We start from the raw sequence: 25627 nt of genomic DNA on the forward strand, positions 1-25627 counted from the left end.
ATATAATGGATTTGATGGTGGTCCGGGAGATCATCAAAGATTTGGATATTTTTTTATAACCCAAACCTGACTTGTACTTCTAAACAACTTTGTCCCTGACTTGTTTGGAGAGCTCTTTGGTCTTCATGGAGTGATGCCTCTTGCTTAGTGGTGTTGCAGTCTCTGGGCTTTTCAGAAAAGGTGTGTTTATACTGACAGATCATGTGACACTTAGATTGCACGCAGGTGGACTTCATTTCACTGTTATGTGACTTCTGAAGGTTTCTGGTTGCACCAGAACTTTTGAGGGGCTTCATAGCAAAGGAGGTGAATACATATGCACATGCAAATCTTCAAATTTTTATTTATAAAAAAAAAATTTTTATATAAATTTTTCTAATTTCACTTCACCAACTTAGACTATTTTGTGCATATCCATCACATAAAATTCAGATAAAAAAATAAAATAATTTAAATTACAGGTTGTAATGTAACAAAATAGTTAAATAGCCGGGGGGGGGGGGGGGGTGTAAATACTTTAGCAAGGCACTGTATCATCAGGGCCATAACTAAGGGGGAGGGCTAAGGGGGCATGTGACCCGGGCGCCGGTGTTGAGGGGGCGCGCAATGCGCATCCACCCTGATTGTCACTGACCTACTGCTGCAGCAGTGATGCCGTAGACATTGATCACGGGTGCAGGCAGCGTGTCCGAGTCTGCCCTTCAGATGTTCCACCTCCCCTCCCCTCATCTGACTGCAGCGGGACTTCCGGGTATAGGAGGCAGCTGTGGAGGGACAGCGGGAAGCGCAGTGAAGAGAATGAATGAGAAGGAAGAGTTCCCTCCTGCTGCCCACCACGGACTTTCCTCTCATGTGCTGCTGTATGAAGCCCTCCTGATGTCCGGTCTTCTGTCCGGATCTTCCTGCGGCTCTATATCCCGCTGTGTGCAGGGCCTGCTCTGCTGTCTGATCAGGGTTCCATGAGGCACAGCCCGCAGTCCTCTCTGCCTTCTCCTGCTGTATTGTGCTTTGGTGGTGAGTCTCCAGCCCCAGTGGCTGCCCCCAGTTTTCGCTGTTAGTGTATGTGTAACTGGACTGCCTTATAGTGTGAGAACTGAGGCACCATTTTGAGGCAGTCACTTGTGTGATCTGCTGGCTGCTCTGAAACTCCTGTGCCTCCCCATCTGATACACTACATTTTTGGGCCCAACTTTCTGAACTCCACTGGGTCCTAATTGCTTTCCTCATAGCTGCAGTTGGGAGGGGAGGGGTGTGTGTGTGTGTGTGTGTGTGTGTGTGTGTGTGTGTGTGTGTGTGTGTGTGTGCGTGTGTGTGTGTGTGTGTGAAGTGTAGTATATAGGGTATTTAGTGTAGTGCAGCATATAGGGGCATGTTTTGTGATGTAGTACAGTGTGTAGTGATGCAGTGCAGCATATGGGGCATGTAGTATAATAATGTAATGTAACTTATGGGGACACACAGGGGGCACATAATAGAACACGCTGCTGGGAGGCCATTTGACAGAAGCGGGAGGGGGGTGCCAAATTCATGCCTTGCCCCGGGTGACGAAAATCCTAGTTTCGGCCCTGGTATCATTCACTTTAAATGCTTTTTAAACATACAGTATCTCCATGCAGGACATGTGTTCTACATCACAGGTTCTCAAACTCGGTCCTCAGGACCCCACACAGTGCATGTTTTGCAGTTCTCCTCACAGAATCGCAAGTGAAATAATTAGCTCCACCTGTGGACCTTTTAAAATGTGTCAGTGAGTAATTAATACACCTGTGCACTTGCTGGGTGACCTGCAAAACATGCACTGTGTTGGGTCCTGAGGACCGAGTTTGAGAACCACTGTTCTACATAATATACACAGTCGTACATATCTCGAGATACAGTACGTGCAACTCAATATACATGGGTAATTGTAACTTTTTCTGATGTATTTTACATCTGTGTTACTTATAAAAAAACCTCAAACTCTATACAAATTCCTCTTCTTGATCTTGCCCCCAGTAAATTGTCAAGAATACATCAAACAAATGCATAGGTCAGAGCACAATACAATTTACCTTAAATTATGTAAGAATAAATACAATTACTAAAATACGTTTCTAGAATTTCTCTACCTTGCAGCTGATGCTCTCTTTCAATGATAATGAAAGAAATAAGCCTGTAGAATGTTATATCTTAGTGCTGAACATTTCTTTCCTTTGTTTAGGAGATCCCTGTAAGTATGCTACTGCTTCCCATGATAGGTGTTCTCTCTGTTCCAGTATTAGGATCACAGTAAAGAGGGTAATCATGATTAATTCATTCTTTGTAACTCTCATGTATACAACAACATCTTGCTAAAGGAAAATGGAAAGGCTGGCAATGTGAAGAACTGCTCTAGTGGCAAAGCAAGGTACCAAATGGCAATCCTGATAATAATCAGACATGCCATGCAGCACAGATGCTGGCCCAGCAAATACTGTAGGATGCAGAGTCTGTGACATAGAACAGGGATAATATACCAAAAGAAAAAAAACAGGTATCTGAAAAGACAAAGACAACTTAAATCACTGGGTAATGATAAAAAATGTGCCTGGAATCTGAAGGAAACCTAGTATCTAATGCATCTTCTGGCAATGATAAATCTTAAGGGACTATGTCTGAACTGTATGTTCTAGAAGATGCAGCTGTAATGACGTGACTCACTGAGTACAGCTATTAAATAATAATAATTACAGGAAATACAGAAACAATTAACATAATATAGGGTTGATGCAGCCATTTTGGAGAATACATTTCAAAGATTATTTACAAAGGGAAAGGTACTAAGATGCCAGGTACCAGGCACACTACATCAGGGACGTGCAGTCAGGGGAGGCAGTGCCTCCCCTGTCATTAGTGGTTGAAATAATACAAAGAAGATACTTATGACACAGATTACGTGTCATAAGAAACTGCTTTGTATTATAACAACCAATTCTCCATTAAAAATAGGTTTAGGAAGCACCGATAGCGGTGCCTCCCATTCAAAATAGGAAAGCTGCTGGAGCGGGGGGCGGGCGGGGGCAGGGCCAAGCCATGGGCATTAAAAGCCCATTGGAAATAGAATGCGAAGCGGCACTTGTATAAGTGCCTCGGTGACAGGGGCGTGCTTTCACTGCACATGACAGCATGCCCCTGTCAATCACCAAGATGTGATTGGACAGCAGATCTGTCACTGGATACAGCTTTCCAGTGATGGATACACTGTCATCACTTGTTGGGCAGCGGGATGTGTGGCGTTAGCGGCGGCAGGACCCGGCTGGCAAGATGCATCATTTTTAAAATCTAAGATGGCCGCCGCGAGCCAATCACGGCTCGTTGTGTTTATCGCTCCGCCCCTCGGAATATTCATCTTAACCATGAGAGTACCAGGCGAGGCAGCCATCTTGAGTGCATTACATAGGTTACAACTAGAGATGTCTGCCGACCTCCGTGTTTTGGTTCTGGAGATATATTATTATTATTATTTTTTAGCATGTTTTGGTTTTGCCTTAACCACTCTCACAGGTTTTGGTTTTGGATCTGTATTTTTTTTAAAAACTGATAAAAACTGCTAAAATCACATAATTTGGGACTTTTTTTGTTCCTACAACATTTTTACCTTCAATGACATTCATTTTCTGTTATTTCCACTTCCAGCTCACAATATTCTTTTCATCCTGTTTAGACCAAAAAGTTGCACCAAGCCTGCCTGACTAAACTAGACTACAGTAGAGGGTGGCACAATCACGTGGCAGTTCAACTTCAAACATGGCACATCTAGGAAACAGAATGGCAGGTCAGTGACAGACAAGATGGCAATTTAATAAATAGAAATGTAAAGTAATGAAGAATGTTTTTATTAATCAATCATTATAGATCAGAAGTAAGGAAGGATTGATTTGTGACTTAATTTAATTGTTTAATTCCGAAAAAAATGTTAATCAAGGGAAACTGATTTTTAAGTTAATTTAACTTTTTAATTCCAAAAAATGTTAATCAAGGGGAACATTAGGGATGGTAATGATCAAACATTCTTCTTTCATGGCCTTTTCTCTTCTGAGTTGCTTTAATAGAAAGAAAGCTTAGATTAGCTTAAAATTTGACGGCAGTTGAGAACCACTTTGCCCATCTAATGTACACACACACTTTTTTTTTAGTTGTGAGCAACCAACCTACCAGTATGTTTTGGGATTGTGAGATGAAATGAAACCCCGAGCACCCGGAGGAAACATGCAAGTATCAGAATCAGAATCAGCTTTACTGGCCAGGTGTACTCAGGTACACTAGTAATTTTTTGCATAACAATGCATCGCCAAGCAGCAACATGAAGAGGAATACATAACATAAGAAGGGGAAAAAATATAGCATACATTACAAAGATTACACGTATGATTTCATACTGCACATTGCAACTGTATGATAGACTCAACATATTAGACATATTATACATGTTAGACTTTTTATATATTGTTCAGCTGGTGGACAGCAAGTTGGAAGAAGATTTTAATGGATCTGGTCGACTTCGCGGCAATGGACCTGTAGCATCTGACTGATGGAAGCGGTTCAAACAGTTTGTGAGCTGGGTGATGCATATCTGCAATGATTTTCTCTGCTCGCTTCCTGACCCTTGACTGATATAATTCCTGGACAGGAGGGAGGTCAGACCCAACGATATTTTCAGCTGTACTCACCACTCTTTGCAGCCTCTGTCTGTCACTCTCATTGGCAGCTCTATGCCAGACTGTGATCGAGGAACATAGTACCAATTCTACGATCGCTGTGTAAAAAATTAACAGCAGCTTCTGCAGGATTTTGAATTTCCTGAGTTGCCTCAGAAAGAACATCCGCTGCTGAGTCTTCTTTACAACAGTGCTTATGTTGGGTCCCCATTTGAGGTCTCGGTAAATTTTTGACCTTAGGAATTTGAAGGAGTCGACCAACAAAACCACGCTGTTGGCTACAAGTGGTTGTATGGCATTGGGTTTTCCTTCTGAAGTCCACCACCATCTCAACTGTTTTGAGGGTATTTAGGTCAAGGTTGTTCCTGCCGCACCACTGCATTAGCCGTTCCACTTCGCATCTGCATGCAGATTAATCTTTGCCCTTGATTAAGCCGATGACGGTGCAGTCGTTGGTATATAGGGAGAAGAGCAGGGGGGAGAGGACGCATCCTTGATGGGCCCCCGTGCTGATCGTGAGCCCACTAGACACTCACCACCCGTTTCCTTGCTATCAGGACGTTGATGATCCAGAAGCATGTTGATTCTGGGACCCATAAGGAGAGGAGTTTGGCTTGCAGGATACTGGGGATGACTGTGTTGAATGCCGAACTGTAGTTGACAAATAGGACCCATAAGAGCCAGGTTGGTCTAGGTGCAATAGGATGTAGTGCAGCCCCAAGTTAACTGCGTCCTCAACACTCGGTATGCAAACTGCAAGGGGTCTAGGTGGGTATTAGTCACTTCTCTCAGGAGGTTCAGCACCAACCGTTCAAACACTTTCATTGCTACAGATGTTAGTGCGATCGGCCTGTAGTCGTTTAGGTCTTTTGCAGCTGCGCTTTTTGGAACCGGGATGCTTGTTGAACATTTAAAGCAGGAGGGAACCTTGCACATCTCCAGTGAGGTGTTGAAGATCCTGGAGAAGATGGGGGCAACCTGCACAGCACAGTTCTTTATGGCAGATGGCTATACTCCATCCGGGCCTGTGGCTTTCCTAGGTTTGACCCCTATGAACATTCCTTCTGCCTCTTTCTGATCCATCGGCAGTGCCTGGGAGTGGAGACCAGGATAGGGGAGTGGGTGGTCAACTTCGCCCGGGACAGTTGTAGGACTGGGACAGGGGGCCTCCTTCTCAAATCTGCAATAAAAGTCGTTCAGCTTGTCCGCCAGTTCCTGGTGCATGACAGTGGGTTTTTGGGGTTTCTTGTAGCTGGTTATGGCTTGCATACCTCTCCAAACTGATGTGGGGTCGTTGGTCGAAAGGTTGTTAGTCAACTTGTTGGAGAATCAGTTTTTAGCCAGCCTGATTTTACATGTCAGAGAGTTCCTGGCCTGTTTGTTCAGGGCCCTGTCCCCGCTGCCTCCTCCTTGACCAGACTAAGCTTCCTGAGCTGGGAGTTGAACCAAGGCTTGTTATTTTTGAAGGTGCGGACTGTTTTTGTTGGCACACACGTGTCCTCACAGAAGCTGATGTACAGTAGGTTGTCACTACATCATCTATGTCGTCCAAGTTGGTAGCAGAAGTTTCAAAAACCCTCCAATCCAATAAGTCATCAAAATAGGTCTGAAGCTTCAGCTTTGCATCGCTTGTCCAACGTTTGACAGACCTGACCACGGGCTTTTCCATCCTCAGCTTCTGAATGTATGTGGGGAGCAGGTGGACTATGCAGTGGTCAGAGAGGCCTAGGGCTCCAGTAAGCTGTCTTGATGGAGGTATAGCAGTGATCCAGGGTTCACCCTTCCCTGGTATGGCACTTGACTTGCTGCTTGTACTTAGGTAGCTCCTGGCTCAGGTTGGCGTTGTTGAAGTATCCCAGTACTATAAGCAGTGAGTTTGGATATTTGAGTTCTGTATATGTTATCATGGTGGACAGCTGTTGCAGGGCATCATTTGCGTTTGCTTGGGGGGATATACACCCCCACCAGCACTGTTGAGGCAAATACCCGGTGGACTGCAACCCGAGTAGAATGGGTTGCAGTTAATGATGAGCGTCTCAAATGGCGGGCTGCTTGATTTACTTAGGATTGTAATGTTGGAGCACCACCCTTTGTTTATGTAGAAGCAGATGCCCCCACCTCTGGTTTTTCCGGTGAGGTCCTTATCGCGGTCGGCCCTGAAGAGGCTGTAACGTCCTTGCGTCGCTCATGAGCAGGGATAGCTCATCCATATTTTTTGTGAGGGATCGAGTGTTTGAGAGTAGGATTGCTGGAAGAGCAGATCGGTGGCCTCTGCATCTCCACCTGACTAGGGCCCCAACATGGCAACCCATCTTGCGGGTCCCGCACCTCTTGTGTGCTCCATTCCACAAATCAGTCCACTTGGGATCCCACTCAGGCACCCTGTCCACTGTTTTGGCCACAAAACACCCTGGATGGACTGAGCCTGGTTGTTGCTGCTCCAATGCTGGGAGTTTGGTTGCGGGGCACCTGCCAGGCATTGTCCCATGCCATGTGGGCCTTATCTGGTCCGTTGTGCCTCCAGGTGGTGCCACAGGGGGCCAGCTTTGAACCGCAGTTCCCAGGGGCCGCTGCTGCACCTCGACTACAGGAGCTGGAGTTAGCAAGTACAGGAAGAATATACAAACATTTCACATAGCTAGGACCATGGTGGGAATTGAACCCATGACCTCAGAGCTGTGAGGCAGTAATGCTAACCATTACACCATCCATACTGCCCTAGTTCCTTTAAAATAAAGAAAGAAGGATCGATTAGTTAGCATACCAGGGATGTCATAGCCCGCTAAGACTCTCCTCAGGATTTGTCATTTCCAATAACGCATTTTACATTGTTGGAGATTTACAACTGGGTGAATTTGAACACATCCCATGCTTTGCCCTCATGCTAAACTTGGTGGTTCAGATTTTTTTTAAAATGACAGAGGAATGCAGGAGATGCTGTCTATGGGCCAAAAAAAATTCTGGCCATTTTCAGCATTAATTCAACAACCGCATGTAGAAGATTGCAGCAGCTGTATGAACAGTTCAATTTCCCACACCAGCAACTGAAGCAAGAGGTAGTGACCAGGTGGAATTGCACTCTTTATGTGCTTCAGCGAATGGAGGCCATCAAAACCTACATAAGAAGAAGCTATAACATAGGGTGAGGAAGGGGAATGTACCTTACTCCAACACACTGGAGAATACTCTCTGCTTTATGCAAACTTCTAAATAAAAAATTTGAAGTAGCAAATAATGAAATGTAGAAAAAGACACATGTTCATAAAAATGAACTACATATTCTATGAGGCAGACCTTTGCCGCACAATGCAGAGACTTCTGTAATGGTGGATTTCAGTGTTGCCAATTTTATATTTTTCAGCGCTAAAACATCTCCAACGCACTCCAAAAATGCAGCCCTTTATAAAAAGAAAAGTGGTGCAAGATGGAATTGTCATTGGGCTTTATATCCATTTTTATGTGGGATGTTAAAAACTAGGACATGCACAGGTTAACTAACCAAGCACTTCAGCAACAGGGACTGCCACTTTTGTGGTAGAAGTGTTTGGTTTGTTTTGGCCACACAAACCAATTTTTGGAAGGACTACCTCTGATCGCTAATGAAGAGTTTGATGCTGAGGGTGTTAATTACATTATAATTTTGTAGAAAAAAAAACATTTCATGAACTCTCCACAAATAACATAACATGGAGGAGGTTCCTAGATGGTTAATGTCCCTACCTCTACTAACTATGGCCTCACAAATTGAGAAGATGCCTTCACAGATGTTGTCAGCATGCTCAGGCATCAGAATCACAGACGTCAGGATGCTTAGGCATCACAATCACATTTTTTTATCATTTGATAGAAATGCAGCTACTAGTGGCTGACTTAAACAACATCATCAACATCCTCATCCTCAGTGTCAGATAATAGTAGTACACATATATCCCAATCATCCTGTTCCACTTCCACACATGCATCCTCAATTTCTATTATGTCTTTATAACCATCTTTACTTGTACTGCTCCCCACATGTGCAGATGTTGCAGAAATGGTAGAAGGAGGTGAAAGAGTCTTCTCTGCAAGGACAGTATGAGAGATGTCAGACTCTCATATAGCTACTGTGGACATCCCTAGCCTCTCATCAGGAACTTCTGAATCTAAACCCACAGTTTAAGCCTTAATTTTCATTTTTTGGGGCTCAGTTTTATTGATTTTTAAGATTACACCTCTACCCCTTTTTTAATATTGTGAAAGATTTTTATTTCACATGCCCTTTCCTAAACCTTCTGACAGCTGGACCACCATTAGTAGATGCTGTACTATTATGTCTGGCAGCAGCTGCAGTGCTATTATTTGGTTGCTGCTCCTGCTCTTCTCTCTGCTGATCATTTTGATCCATATCAATAAACACACACACAATTCTTACAAAATCAACTACAGTTTAATAGTATTTATGTACTTATTTTTTTCCAAAAAAATTGATACTTACTGTAGAGACATAGTATTTATATGTTATGTGAACACAGTGGGGTATGTCTTGCGGAGTCACAGTACTTATATGGTATGCAATTGCAATGGGGTACAGCACCTACAGCACACACCAGTTGTACAAAAAATATTGTAATATAACAATTTCTATTAATTTTGTTTTGCAAATGCCAAGTCACACTGCAGACTGACAGCATTTTTATTTATGTGAATGCATGGGGGGGGGGAGTAGAGCACATACAAGTTGTACTATTTTTTTTACTTTTTTAAACTTTTTAAACTTTTTTGGATTGACACTGGACAGATACTGTACGTCAGCAGCACTGGAGTGTATGGACACTGAACAAATGCATCAGCAGCACTGGAGTGTATGAACTATGGATAAATATGTGAGCAGCACTGGAGTATATGAACACTGGACAGATTTATCTGCAGCACTGGTGTGTATGAACACAGGACAGATACATCAGCAGCACTGGAGTGTATGAGCACTGGATAGATACATCAGCAGCACTGGAATGTATGGACTGGATGAACACTGTACAGATACATCAGCAGCACTGGAATGTATAAATACTGGGCAGATATGTCAGCCGCACTGGAGTGTACTATAAACACTGTACAAATATGTCAGCAGCACTGGAGTGTATGGACACTGGACAGATACATCTGCAGCACTGTAGTATATGAACACTGGACAGATATATGTGCAGCACTGGAGTGTATGAACACTAGACAGATACGTTGGCAGCGTTGGAGTGTATGAACACTGGGCAGAAATGTCAACAGCACTGGAGTGTATAAACCCTGAACCAATACGTCAGCAGTAATGGAGTGTGTGAACACTGGGCAGATATGTCAGCAGCACTGGAGATGTATGAACACTGGGCAAATATGTCAGCAGCACTAAAGTGTATGAACACTGGACAGATACGTCAGCAGCAATGGAGTGTATGAACACTGGACAGATACATCGGCAGCACTGGAGTGTATTAACACTGGACAAACATGTCAGCTGCAATGGAGTGTATGAACACTGGACACATACCGTACATCAGCAGCACTGGAAACATTGGCGTTTCTATAATGGGTGCAATGTGTGCGATGCACTTGGGCCCTTGGGTCCAGGGGGGGCTACACTGCACACACTGCACCCATGTTTTATTACTTACCTTCCAGAGTCCCGTATCAGAACTGCAGCTGCGCTAAAAAATATTGCCTGCATAATGGCCACTGCTCATGCACAGTAGGGTTTTAGTCTCCGTAACATGGTGGGCATCATGTTTCCGGAGACCTGCGCATGCGCAGAAGACTCTAGCACAATTCCAGAGTCTACTGTGCTGTGAAGAGGAGGGTGCCCACCCAGAGTCTACACACGGGCTCCCTCCTTTGTAAAAATGTTCCTGACTGGAGTGCATGGACACAGGACAGTGATGGACACTGCACAGTTAGGTCAGCAGCACTGGAGTGTATGAACTCTGCACAGATACAAATATGTCCTGATATATCGTTGCTGCGTACCGCATAGCGGGCGCCATGCAACTCGCGCCAGCTCCTTGCGCTATAACTCCCGTTATAAGTTGCGTTGTAAATGTGACGTCACGTTATAATTGTAACATGCATTCTACTTTCTGTCCACCAGATGTTGTTTTTCCTAAACTCTATGGCGAATGCCTCAAATAGCCAACGGACCTTTCGTAGCGCCACCTGCCGATTGGCTGACGGGGTTCAAATCCTAGCGGGACCAGAATTATTTTTTTGTGTGGATTCTTTCTGTTTATTCTTTCCTGCTGAGCTCGTTGTAACAAAGCACTAACCCCAACCACGGTGCACCCGTTCACTATCAATATTGTCGTTACATTGGGGAAGATATCTTTTATTGGTGAAGCATAAACAGCATGTACATTTCGGACATCATTTCCGGTTCATTTGCTTCAAATAGCCCTAAATATGTAATGCACAATGCCACTGGATCTCTATGTCATTAATGTGACATCTTGGAAGGCTCCATTATGGTTTGTAACCAGACACCGGACAAAATCCGTTAATAGTAGAGATGAGCGCCGGAAATTTTTCGGGTTTTGTGTTTTGGTTTTGGGTTCGGTTCCGCGGCCGTGTTTTGGGTTCGACCGCGTTTTGGCAAAACCTCACCGAATTTTTTTTGTCGGATTCGGGTGTGTTTTGGATTCGGGTGTTTTTTTAAAAAAAACCTAAAAAACAGCTTAAATCATAGAATTTGGGGGTAATTTTGATCCCAAAGTATTATTAACCTCAAAAAACATAATTTACACTCATTTTCAGCCTATTCTGAACACATCACACCTCACAATATTATTTTTAGTCCTAAAATTTGCACCGAGGTCGCTGTGTGAGTAAGATAAGCGACCCTAGTGGCCGACACAAACACCGGGCCCATCTAGGAGTGGCACTGCAGTGTCACGCAGGATGGCCCTTCCAAAAAACCCTCCCCAAACAGCACATGACGCAAAGAAAAAAAGAGGCGCAATGAGGTAGCTGACTGTGTGAGTAAGATTAGCGACCCTAGTGGCCGACACAAACACCGGGCACATCTAGGAGTGGCACTGCAGTGTCACGCAGGATGTCCCTTCCAAAAAACCCTCCCCAAACAGCACATGACGCAAAGAAAAAAAGAGGCGCAATGAGGTAGCTGTGTGAGTAAGATTAGCGACCCTAGTGGCCGACACAAACACCGGGCCCATCTAGGAGTGGCACTGCAGTGTCACGCAGGATGTCCCTTCCAAAAAACCCTCCCCAATCAGCACATGATGCAAAGAAAAAGAAAAGAAAAAAGAGGTGCAAGATGGAATTATCCTTGGGCCCTCCCACCCACCCTTATGTTGTATAAACAAAACAGGACATGCACACTTTAACCAACCCATCATTTCAGTGACAGGGTCTGCCACACGACTGTGACTGATATGACGGGTTGGTTTGGACCCCCCCCAAAAAAGAAGCAATTAATCTCTCCTTGCACAAACTGGCTCTACAGAGGCAAGATGTCCACCTCATCTTCACCCTCCGATATATCACCGTGTACATCCCCCTCCTCACAGATTATCAATTCGTCCCCACTGGAATCCACCATCTCAGCTCCCTGTGTACTTTGTGGAGGCAATTGCTGCTGGTCAATGTCTCCGCGGAGGAATTGATTATAATTCATTTTAATGAACATCATCTTCTCCACATTTTCTGGATGTAACCTCGTACGCCGATTGCTGACAAGGTGAGCGGCGGCACTAAACACTCTTTCGGAGTACACACTTGTGGGAGGGCAACTTAGGTAGAATAAAGCCAGTTTGTGCAAGGGCCTCCAAATTGCCTCTTTTTCCTGCCAGTATAAGTACGGACTGTGTGACGTGCCTACTTGGATGCGGTCACTCATATAATCCTCCACCATTCTATCAATGTTGAGAGAATCATATGCAGTGACAGTAGACGACATGTCCGTAATCGTTGTCAGGTCCTTCAGTCCGGACCAGATGTCAGCATCAGCAGTCGCTCCAGACTGCCCTGCATCACCGCCAGCGGGTGGGCTCGGAATTCTGAGCCTTTTCCTCGCACCCCCAGTTGCGGGAGAATGTGAAGGAGGAGATGTTGACAGGTCGCGTTCCGCTTGACTTGACAATTTTGTCACCAGCAGGTCTTTCAACCCCAGCAGACCTGTGTCTGCCGGAAAGAGAGATCCAAGGTAGGCTTTAAATCTAGGATCGAGCACGGTGGCCAAAATGTAGTGCTCTGATTTCAACAGATTGACCACCCGTGAATCCTTGTTAAGCGAATTAAGGGCTGCATCCACAAGTCCCACATGCCTAGCGGAATCGCTCCGTGTTAGCTCCTTCTTCAATGCCTCCAGCTTCTTCTGCAAAAGCCTGATGAGGGGAATGACCTGACTCAGGCTGGCAGTGTCTGAACTGACTTCACGTGTGGCAAGTTCAAAGGGCATCAGAACCTTGCACAACGTTGAAATCATTCTCCACTGCACTTGAGACAGGTGCATTCCACCTACTATATCGTGCTCAATTGTATAGGCTTGAATGGCCTTTTGCTGCTCCTCCAACCTCTGAAGCATATAGAGGGTTGAATTCCACCTCGTTACCACTTCTTGCTTCAGATGATGGCAGGGCAGGTTCAGTAGTTTTTGGTGGTGCTCCAGTTTTCTGTACGTGGTGCCTGTACGCCGAAAGTGTCCCGCAATTCTTCTGGCCACCGACAGCATCTCTTGCACGCCCCTGTCGTTTTTTAAAAAATTCTGCACCACCAAATTCAAGGTATGTGCAAAACATGGGACGTGCTGGAATTGGCCCAGATTTAATGCACACACAATATTGCTGGCGTTGTCCGATGCCACAAATCCACAGGAGAGTCCAATTGGGGTAAGCCATTCCGCGATGATCTTCCTCAGTTGCCGTAAGAGGTTTTCAGCTGTGTGCGTATTCTGGAAAGCGGTGATACAAAGCGTAGCCTGCCTAGGAAAGAGTTGGCGTTTGCGAGATGCTGCTACTGGTGCCGCCGCTGCTGTTCTTGCGGCGGGAGTCCATACATCTACCCAGTGGGCTGTCACAGTCATATAGTCCTGACCCTGCCCTGCTCCACTTGTCCACATGTCCGTGGTTAAGTGGACATTGGGTACAGCTGCATTTTTTAGGACACTGGTGACTCTTTTTCTGAGGTCTGTGTACATTTTCGGTATCGCCTGCCTAGAGAAATGGAACCTAGATGGTATTTGGTACCGGGGACACAGTACCTCCAACAAGTCTCTAGTTGGCTCTGCAGTAATGATGGATACCGGAACCACGTTTCTCACCACCCAGGATGCCAAGGCCTCAGTTATCCGCTTTGCAGTAGGATGACTGCTGTGATATTTCATCTTCCTCGCAAAGGACTGTTGAACAGTCAATTGCTTACTGGAAGTAGTACAAGTGGGCTTACGACTTCCCCTCTGGGATGACCATCGACTCCCAGCGGCAACAACAGCAGCGCCAGCAGCAGTAGGCGTTACACGCAAGGATGCATCGGAGGAATCCCAGGCAGGAGAGGACTCGTCAGACTTGCCAGTGACATGGCCTGCAGGACTATTGGCATTCCTGGGGAAGGAGGAAATTGACACTGAGGGAGTTGGTGGGGTGGTTTGCGTGAGCTTGGTTACAAGAGGAAGGGATTTACTGGTCAGTGGACTGCTTCCGCTGTCACCCAAAGTTTTTGAACTTGTCACTGACTTATTATGAATGCGCTGCAGGTGACGTATAAGGGAGGATGTTCCGAGGTGGTTAACGTCCTTACCCCTACTTATTACAGCTTGACAAAGGGAACACACGGCTTGACACCTGTTGTCCGCATTTCTGGTGAAATACCTCCACACCGAAGAGCTGATTTTTTTGGTATTTTCACCTGGCATGTCAACGGCCATATTCCTCCCACGGACAACAGGTGTCTCCCCGGGTGCCTGACTTAAACAAACCACCTCACCATCAGAATCCTCCTGGTCAATTTCCTCCCCAGCGCCAGCAACACCCATATCCTCCTCATCCTGGTGTACTTCAACACTGACATCTTCAATCTGACTATCAGGAACTGGACTGCGGGTGCTCCTTCCAGCACTTGCAGGGGGCATGCAAATAGTGGAAGGCGCATGCTCTTCACGTCCAGTGTTGGGAAGGTCAGGCATCGCAAACGACACAATTGGACTCTCCTTGTGGATTTGGGATTTCAAAGAACGCACAGTTCTTTGCGGTGCTTTTGCCAGCTTGAGTCTTTTCAGTTTTCTAGCGAGAGGCTGAGTGCTTCCATCCTCATGTGAAGCTGAACCACTAGCCATGAACATAGGCCAGGGCCTCAGCCGTTCCTTGCCACTCCGTGTGGTAAATGGCATATTGGCAAGTTTACGCTTCTCCTCCGACAATTTTATTTTAGGTTTTGGAGTCCTTTTTTTTCTGATATTTGGTGTTTTGGATTTGACATGCTCTGTACTATGACATTGGGCATCGGCCTTGGCAGACGACGTTGCTGGCATTTCATCGTCTCGGCCATGACTAGTGGCAGCAGCTTCAGCACGAGGTGGAAGTGGATCTTGATCTTTCCCTAATTTTGGAACCTCAACTTTTTTGTTCTCCATATTTTATAGGCAGAACTAAAAGGCACCTCAGGTAAACAATGGAGATGGATGGATTGGATACTAGTATACAATTATGGACGGACTGCCACGGTTAGGTGGTATAAAAAAACCACGGTTAGGTGGTATATATTATAATAATAATACAATTATGGATGGACGGACTGCCTGCCGACTGCCGACACAGAGGTAGCCACAGCCGTGAACTACCGCACTGTACACTGGTTGATAAAGAGATAGTAGTATACTCGTAACAACTAGTATGACACTATGACGACGGTATAAAGAATGAAAAAAAAACCACGGTTAGGTGGTATATATTATAATAATAATACAATTATGGATGGACGGACTGCCTGCCGACTGCCGACACAGAGGTAGCCACAGCCGTGAACTACCGCACTGTACACTGGTTGATAAAGAGATAGTAGTATACTCGTAACAACTAGTATGACACTATGACGACGGTATAAAGAATGAAAAAAAAACCACGGTTAGGTGGTATATATTATAATAATAATACAATTATGGATGGACGGACTGCCTGCCGACTGCCGACACAGAGGTAGCCACAGCCGTGAACTACCGCACTGTACACTGGTTGATAAAGAGATAGTAGTATACTCGTAACAACTAGTATGACACTATGACGACGGTATAAAGAATGAAAAAAAAACCACGGTTAGGTGGTATATATTATAATAATAATACAATTATGGATGGACGGACTGCCTGCCGACTGCCGACACAGAGGTAGCCACAGCCGTGAACTACCGCACTGTACACTGGTTGATAAAGAGATAGTAGTATACTCGTAACAACTAGTATGACACTATGACGGTATAAAGAATGAAAAAAAAACCACGGTTAGGTGGTATATATTATAATAATAATACAATTATGGATGGACGGACTGCCTGCCGACTGCCGACACAGAGGTAGCCACAGCCGTGAACTACCGCACTGTACACTGGTTGATAAAGAGATAGTAGTATACTCGTAACAATTAGGATGACACTATGACGGTATAAAGAATGAAAAAAAAACCACGGTTAGGTGGTAGGTATATAATAATAAATAATACAATTCTGGTCGGACGGACTGCCTGCCGTGTGCCGACACAGAGGTAGCCACAGCCGTGAACTACCGCACTGTACACTGGTTGATAAAGAGATAGTAGTATACTCGTAACAATTAGGATGACACTATGACGGTATAAAGAATGAAAAAAAAACCACGGTTAGGTGGTAGGTATATAATAATAAATAATACAATTCTGGTCGGACGGACTGCCTGCCGTGTGCCGACACAGAGGTAGCCACAGCCGTGAACTACCGCACTGTACACTGGTTGATAAAGAGATAGTAGTATACTCGTAACAATTAGGATGACACTATGACGGTATAAAGAATGAAAAAAAAACCACGGTTAGGTGGTAGGTATATAATAATAAATAATACAATTCTGGTCGGACGGACTGCCTGCCGTGTGCCGACACAGAGGTAGCCACAGCCGTGAACTACCGCACTGTACTGTGTCTGCTGCTAATATAGACTGGTTGATATTTAAAGAGATATTAGTAGTATACAACAATACTATACTGGTGGTCAGGCACTGGTCACCACTCCTGCAGCAAAAGTGTGCACTGTTAATTAATATAATTGTACTCCTGGCTCCTGCTAACAACCTGCAGTGCTCCCCAGTCTCCCCCACAATTAATTATAAGCTTTTAATTTATACATTGATGACTGTGCAGCACACTGGGCTGAGCTGAGTGCACACAGACTGAGTCACACTGTGTGACTGACTGTGCTGTGTATCGTTTTTTTTTTCAGGCAGAGAACGGATATAGCAGAGAGAAGTGAACGGATATATTATATTAAATAAAAGTTAACTAGCTGCTGCACTGGTCACTGACTGTGGTAAACTAACTCTGTCTGCGACTCTGCACAATCTCTCTCTATCTAATCTATCTATCTCTATTCTAATGGAGAGGACGCCAGACACGTCCTCTCCCTATCAATCTCAATGCACGAGTGAAAATGGCGGCGACGCGCGGCTCCTTATATAGAATCCGAGCCTCGCGAGAATCCGACAGCGTCATGATGACGTTCGGGCGCGCTCGGGTTAACCGAGCAAGGCGGGAAGATCCGAGTCGCTCGGACCCGTGGAAAAAAAAGTGAAGTTCGTGCGGGTTCGGATTCAAAGAAACCGAACCCGCTCATCTCTAGCTACAACACATCAAAACACATCATATATTTACCTGGAGTGCCAACTCATAACATGGTCAGCACTGGCATAATGGTTACAGTGTCCGCCTGCAATGCGCGCATCACGTGTTTGAATCCTGTCGAGACCAGAATTATTATTTTTTTTTGGTGAATTTATTTTTATATATTTTTTTTAAAGAAATAAACTGGTTTGGTCTGTTTATTCTTTCTAGCTGAGCTCGTTGTAACAAAGCACTAACCCCAACCACGGTGCACCCGTTCACTATCAATATTGTCGTTACATTGGGGAAAATATCTTTTATTGTGAAGCATAAACAGCATGTACTTTTCGGACATCATTTCCGGTTCATTTGCTTCAAATAGCCCTAAATATGTATTGCACAATGCCACTGGATCTCTATGTCATTAATGTGACATCTTGGAAGGCTCCATTATGGTTTGTACACAGACACCGGACAAAATCCGTTAATAGTACAACACATCAAAACACATCATATATTTACCTGGAGTGCCAACTCATAGCATGGTCAGCACTGGCATAATGGTTACAGTGTCTTCCTGCAATGCATGCATCCCGTGTTCGAATCCTACCGAGACCAGAATTTTTTTTTTTTTGTGAATTTATTTTTATATTCTTTTAAAAGAAATAAACTTGTTTGGTCTGTTTATTCTTTCCCGCTGGGCTCCATTATGTTTTGTACACAGACACCGGATAAAATCCGTTATGGGTACAACACATTGCAGGCGGTGGGGAAGCAAATTAAGTTTGCACGCATTGTGGGCTACAATAGGTTCTGTACACAGCCAGCAGATTCAATCCACGGTTTGTGGACTGCATCCGGCGTCTTACATCAGGCAAAAATGGCAGGGAGACGCTACGTTAGAGGGGAGCTTCTGATCCTGCTTAGGTGGTGGGACCGGCCATTTACTACTAACTCGGTGAAGCGGCGGGCTTACAATAATGCCCGCCTTGAGATCCGAGCTAAATATGGCCAGTCCCACAGCCTCAGGTCACTCCAGAGGAAGTGGAGTGATCTGGTCACCAGGGAGCCCAGGAAACTGGAAAAACTGCGGCTGTCCCTGAGGAGTAAGTACAGTCCAGTTCTGTACATTATTACTACTGTATTTAAGTAATGTACATTTCTCTAATGTCCTAGAGGATGCTGGGGTCCATTTAGTACCATGGGGTATAGACAGGTCTGTAGGAGCCATCGGCACTAAATGACTTTAAATGTGTGGGCTGGCCCCTCCCTCTATGCCCCTCCTCCAGGCGTCAGTTTAGAAATTGTGCCCGGAGGAATCCGTTTGGATGGACGACCATGTTAAGGTCGACAGTCATTAGGTCGACCACTATTGGTCGACAGTGACATGGTCGACATGGACTCATGGTTGACACATGAAAATGGTCGACATGACAGGTCAGCATATGAAAAGGTAGACATGGCTTTTTTTTTTAAATAGATTTTTAACTTTTTCATGCTTTACCATACACGTGGACTACGATTTGGAATAGTAACCTGTGCCGAGCACAGCGGTAGCGGAGCGAGGCACCTTGCCCGCAGCATGGCGAGCGAAGCGAGCCATGCAAGGAGACGCGGTACACTAAGTCGGGTTCCCCGTCACTTTACGAAGAAAACGACACCAAAAACAGTCCAAAAATCCATGTTGACCTTTTCATGTGTCGACCATTGCCATGTGTCGACCATGAGTGCATGTCGACCATGTCACTGTCGACCAATAGTGGTTGACCTAATGATTGTCGACCTTAACATGGTCGACCTTTACATACCGGACCCATGCCCGGACGCCACACACCATACCGCAATGCTATGCCACACACCGCAATGCCCCTTATACATTATACAGTGGCCATAGCATAAGGGGCAATACTACTGTGGGCATCGTATTGTGCTTAGGTACACGGGGTAACGGTCATTGGGTGCACCACACTAAGGTTGACAGTCATTATGTCGACCACTATTGGTCGACAGTGTTGATAGGTGGACATGGTCTATAAGTGGACATGTGCTAGGTCGTCATGAAAATAGGTCGACATGGTACTATTGACATTTTTGGGTATCGTTTTTTTCACAGAGTGACCGGGAACCCCAATTAGTGGTCAACCTAATGAATTTTGACCTAATGATGGTTGACCATATAATCGGATACCGGTCACTATTCCCATTCGTAACCCATGTGGATCGTAAAATATGAAAAAGTTCAAAAAATGAAAACAAAAAATGCATGTCAACCTTTTGTCATGTCGATATACAGTAGTACATGTCTACCAAGAGGCCCTGATGACCTAGACACCCTGTTGACCTACTTACTATCGACCAATTGTGGTCAACCTAGACACTGTCGACCTAAGTATTGTCAACCCCAAGACCGGATCCCCTGTACAAGTAAACCCCTGGCAAAGAGCAGGTACAGTAATGTAAAAGTAATTAGAAGCCTTACTGTAGGACTTAATGTTTAATGGGCATTGTGGTGTGTGGCATAATGTATCACGGACATTGCGGTGTGTCATAATGTGTCACAGGCACTGGTGTTTCTATAATGGGTGCAATGTGTGCAGAGGGGGCCCCCACCACACACAGTGCACCCATTTGGGTAATACTCACCTCTCCGGAGTCCCGCGCCAACGTCACAGGTGCTGTTAAAACTCATTTTCACAGAGTTCTGCGCATGCGCAGTAGAGAAATCTCTGGGAAAATGGCCGCCGCGCCATTTTCCCAGAGATCTGTGCATGCGCAGTAGAGTCTGAGCCCTCTACTGCGAGGGGATACGGTGCACTAATTGGGGTTCCCTGTCACTTTCCGAACAAAACAACACCAAAAACAAAAAACAAAACTCATGTCGACCTTCCAACCCTGTCGACCTAGGTACTGTCGACCAATAGTGGTCAACCTAAACATTGTTGACCTAGTTACTGTCGATTCTATGATCCACACCTATATCATGGGCATTCTGGTATTTGGTATAATGTTTCAGGGGATTGCAGTGTGTGGCATAATGTATAAGGGGCATTGCGGTGTGTGGCATAGGGTATAACGAGCATTGCGGTATGGTGTGTGGCGTCCGGGCATGGTTCCGGTATGTAAAGGTCGACCATGTTAAGGTCGACAATCATTAGGTTAACCACTATTGGTCGACAGTGACATGGTCGACATGCACTCATGGTCGACACATGGCAATGGTCAACACATGAAAAGGTCAACATGGATTTTTGGACTGTTTTTGGTGTCGTTTTCTTCGTAAAGTGACGGGGAACCCGAATTAGTGTACCGCATCTCCTTGCATGGCTCGCTTCGCTCGCCATGCTGCGGGCAAGGTGCCTCGCTCCGCTACCGCTGTGCTCGGCACAGGTTACTATTCCAAATCGTAGTCCACGTGTATGGTAAAGCATGAAAAAGTTAAAAATCTATTTAAAAAAAAAAGCCATGTCTACCTTTTCATATGCTGACCTGTCATGTCGACCATTTTCATGTGTCAACCATGAGTCCATGTCGACCATGTCACTGTCGACCAATAGTGGTCGACCTAATGACTGTCGACCTTAACATGGTCGCCCATTCAAACGGATTCCTCCGGGCACAATTTCTAAACTGACTCCTGGAGGAGGGGCATAGAGGGAGGGGCCAGCCCACACGTTTAAAATAATTTAGTGCCGATGGCTCCTACAGACCTATCTATACCCCATGGTACTAAATGGACCCCAGCATCCCCTAGGACATTAGAGAAATGTACATTACTTAAATACAGTAGTAATAATGTGCAGAACTGGACTGTACTTACTCCTCAGGGACAGCCGCAGTTTTTCCAGTTTCCTGGGCTCCCTGGTGACCAGATCACTCCACTTCCTCTGGAGTGACCTGAGGCTGCGGGACTGGCCATATTTTGCTCGGATCTCAAGGCGGGCATTATTGTAAGCCCGCCGCTTCTCCGAGTTAGTAGTAAATGGCCGGTCCCGCCACCTAAGCAGGATCAGAAGCTCCCCTCTAACGTAGCGTCTCCCTGCCATTTTTGCCTGATGTAAGACGCCGGATGCAGTCCACAAACCGTGGATTGAATCTGCTGGCTGTGTACAAAACCTATTGTAGCCCACAATGCGTGCAAACTGAATGTGCTTCCCCACCGCCTGCAATGTGTTGTACCCATAACGGATTTTATCCGGTGTCTGTGTACAAAACATAATGGAGCCCAGCGGGAAAGAATAAACAGACCAAACAAGTTTATTTCTTTATTATTATTGGGGATATTTTCCCCAATGTAACGACAATATTGATAGTGAACGGGTGCACCGTGGTTGGGGTTAGTGCTTTGTTACAACGAGCTCAGCTTGAAAGAATAAACAGACCAAACCAGTTTATTTCTTTAAAAATATATATAAAAATAAATTCACCAAAAAAAATAAAAAAATTATGGTCTTGAACACGGGATGCACGCATTGCAGGTGGATACTGTAACCATTATGCCAGTGCTGACCATGTTATGAGTTGGCACTCCAGGTAAATATATGATGTGTTTTCTAGAGATGAGCGGGTTCGGTTTCTCTGAATCCGAACCCGCCAGAACTTCATGTTTTTTTTCACGGGTCCGAGCGACTCGGATCTTCCCGCCTTGCTCGGTTAACCCGAGCGCGCCCGAACGTCATCATGACGCTGTCGGATTCTCGCGAGGCTCGGATTCTATCGCGAGACTCGGATTCTATATAAGGAGCCGCGCGTCGCCGCCATTTTCACACGTGCATTGAGATTGATAGGGAGAGGACGTGGCTGGCGTCCTCTCCGTTTAGACACTTGATTTACTAATTTTGGGGAGCATTAGGAGTACTCAGTAGTGTACAGTGCAGAGTTTTGCTGATAGTGACCAGTGACCACCACTTTTATTTATAATCCGTTCTCTGCCTGATAAAAGCGATACACAGCACACAGTGACTCAGTCACATACATACCATATCTGTGTGCACTGCTCAGGCTCAGGCCAGTGTGCTGCATCATCTATATATATTATATATCTGTCTGACTGCTCAGCTCACACAGCTTATAATTGTGGGGGAGACTGGGGAGCACTACTGCAGTGCCAGTTATAGGTTATAGCAGGAGCCAGGAGTACATAATATTATATTAAAATTAAACAGTGCACACTTTTGCTGCAGGAGTGCCACTGCCAGTGTGACTAGTGACCAGTGACCTGACCACCAGTATATAATATTAGTAGTATACTATCTCTTTATCAACCAGTCTATATTAGCAGCAGACACAGTACAGTGCGGTAGTTCACGGCTGTGGCTACCTCTGTGTCGGCACTCGGCAGCCCGTCCATAATTGTATATACCAGTGACCTAACCGTGGTTTTTTTTTCTTTCTTTATACATACATACTAGTTACGAGTATACTATCTCTTTATCAACCAGTCTATATATTAGCAGCAGACACAGTACAGTGCGGTAGTTCACGGCTGTGGCTACCTCTGTGTCGGCACTCGGCAGCCCGTCCATAATTGTATATACCAGTGACCTAACCGTGGTTTTTTTTTCTTTCTTTATACATACATACTAGTTACGAGTATACTATCTCTTTATCAACCAGTCTATATATTAGCAGCAGACACAGTACAGTGCGGTAGTTCACGGCTGTGGCTACCTCTGTGTCGGCACTCGGCAGCCCGTCCATAATTGTATATACCACCTAACCGTGGTTTTTTTTTCTTTCTTTATACATACATACTAGTTACGAGTATACTATCTCTTTATCAACCAGTCTATATATTAGCAGCAGACACATTACAGTGCGGTAGTTCACGGCTGTGGCTACCTCTGTGTCGGCACTCGGCAGCCCGTCCATAATTGTATATACCACCTAACCGTGGTTTTTTTTTCTTTCTTTATACATACATACTAGTTACGAGTATACTATCTCTTTATCAACCAGTCTATATATTAGCAGCAGACACAGTACAGTGCGGTAGTTCACGGCTGTGGCTACCTCTGTGTCGGCACTCGGCAGCCCGTCCATAATTGTATATACCACCTAACCGTGGTTTTTTTTTCTTTCTTTATACATACATACTAGTTACGAGTATACTATCTCTTTATCAACCAGTCTATATATTAGCAGCAGACACAGTACAGTGCGGTAGTTCACGGCTGTGGCTACCTCTGTGTCGGCACTCGGCAGCCCGTCCATAATTGTATATACCACCTAACCGTGGTTTTTTTTTCTTTCTTTATACATACATACTAGTTACGAGTATACTATCTCTTTATCAACCAGTCTATATATTAGCAGCAGACACAGTACAGTGCGGTAGTTCACGGCTGTGGCTACCTCTGTGTCGGCACTCGGCAGCCCGTCCATAATTGTATATACCACCTAACCGTGGTTTTTTTTTCTTTCTTTATACATACATACTAGTTACGAGTATACTATCTCTTTATCAACCAGTCTATATATTAGCAGCAGACACAGTACAGTGCGGTAGTTCACGGCTGTGGCTACCTCTGTGTCGGTACTCGGCAGCCCGTCCATAATTGTATATACCACCTAACCGTGGTTTTTTTTTCTTTCTTTATACATACATACTAGTTACGAGTATACTATCTCTTTATCAACCAGTCTATATATTAGCAGCAGACACAGTACAGTGCGGTAGTTCACGGCTGTGGCTACCTCTGTGTCGGCACTCGGCAGCCCGTCCATAATTGTATACTAGTATCCAATCCATCCATCTCCATTGTTTACCTGAGGTGCCTTTTAGTTGTGCCTATTAAAATATGGAGAACAAAAATGTTGAGGTTCCAAAATTAGGGAAAGATCAAGATCCACTTCCACCTCGTGCTGAAGCTGCTGCCACTAGTCATGGCCGAGACGATGAAATGCCAGCAACGTCGTCTGCCAAGGCCGATGCCCAATGGCATAGTACAGAGCATGTCAAAACCAAAACACCAAATATCAGTAAAAAAAGGACTCCAAAACCTAAAATAAAATTGTCGGAGGAGAAGCGTAAACTTGCCAATATGCCATTTACCACACGGAGTGGCAAGGAACGGCTGAGGCCCTGGCCTATGTTCATGGCTAGTGGTTCAGCTTCACATGAGGATGGAAGCACTCAGCCTCTCGCTAGAAAACTGAAAAGACTCAAGCTGGCAAAAGCACCGCAAAGAACTGTGCGTTCTTTGAAATCCCAAATCCACAAGGAGAGTCCAATTGTGTCGGTTGCGATGCCTGACCTTCCCAACACTGGACGTGAAGAGCATGCGCCTTCCACCATTTGCACGCCCCCTGCAAGTGCTGGAAGGAGCACCCGCAGTCCAGTTCCTGATAGTCAGATTGAAGATGTCAGTGTTGAAGTACACCAGGATGAGGAGGATATGGGTGTTGCTGGCGCTGGGGAGGAAATTGACCAGGAGGATTCTGATGGTGAGGTGGTTTGTTTAAGTCAGGCACCCGGGGAGACACCTGTTGTCCGTGGGAGGAATATGGCCGTTGACATGCCAGGTGAAAATACCAAAAAAATCAGCTCTTCGGTGTGGAGGTATTTCACCAGAAATGCGGACAACAGGTGTCAAGCCGTGTGTTCCCTTTGTCAAGCTGTAATAAGTAGGGGTAAGGACGTTAACCACCTCGGAACATCCTCCCTTATACGTCACCTGCAGCGCATTCATAATAAGTCAGTGACAAGTTCAAAAACTTTGGGTGACAGCGGAAGCAGTCCACTGACCAGTAAATCCCTTCCTCTTGTAACCAAGCTCACGCAAACCACCCCACCAACTCCCTCAGTGTCAATTTCCTCCTTCCCCAGGAATGCCAATAGTCCTGCAGGCCATGTCACTGGCAAGTCTGACGAGTCCTCTCCTGCCTGGGATTCCTCCGATGCATCCTTGCGTGTAACGCCTACTGCTGCTGGCGCTGCTGTTGTTGCCGCTGGGAGTCGATGGTCATCCCAGAGGGGAAGTCGTAAGCCCACTTGTACTACTTCCAGTAAGCAATTGACTGTTCAACAGTCCTTTGCGAGGAAGATGAAATATCACAGCAGTCATCCTACTGCAAAGCGGATAACTGAGTCCTTGACAACTATGTTGGTGTTAGACGTGCGTCCGGTATCCGCCGTTA

General features: G+C 45.3%; 1 protein-coding gene across 1 annotated transcript in view; it reads left to right on the forward strand.

Moving 5' to 3' along the window:
- Positions 1–608: 608 nt before the first annotated feature.
- The window catches only part of LOC134911328 (uncharacterized), a 55195-nt gene continuing 30176 nt past the window's right edge, over positions 609–25627 (forward strand). The window contains exons 1-2 of the mRNA XM_063919585.1: positions 609–1014; positions 3683–3793. Of these exons, the coding sequence (XP_063775655.1) occupies positions 3766–3793 (28 nt within the window). The 5' untranslated portion in view covers positions 609–1014; positions 3683–3765. The remainder of the gene's footprint in view (positions 1015–3682; positions 3794–25627) is intronic.

The sequence above is a fragment of the Pseudophryne corroboree genome, chromosome 4 (genome assembly GCF_028390025.1).
Source record: "Pseudophryne corroboree isolate aPseCor3 chromosome 4, aPseCor3.hap2, whole genome shotgun sequence".
Lineage (NCBI taxonomy): Eukaryota > Metazoa > Chordata > Amphibia > Anura > Myobatrachidae > Pseudophryne > Pseudophryne corroboree.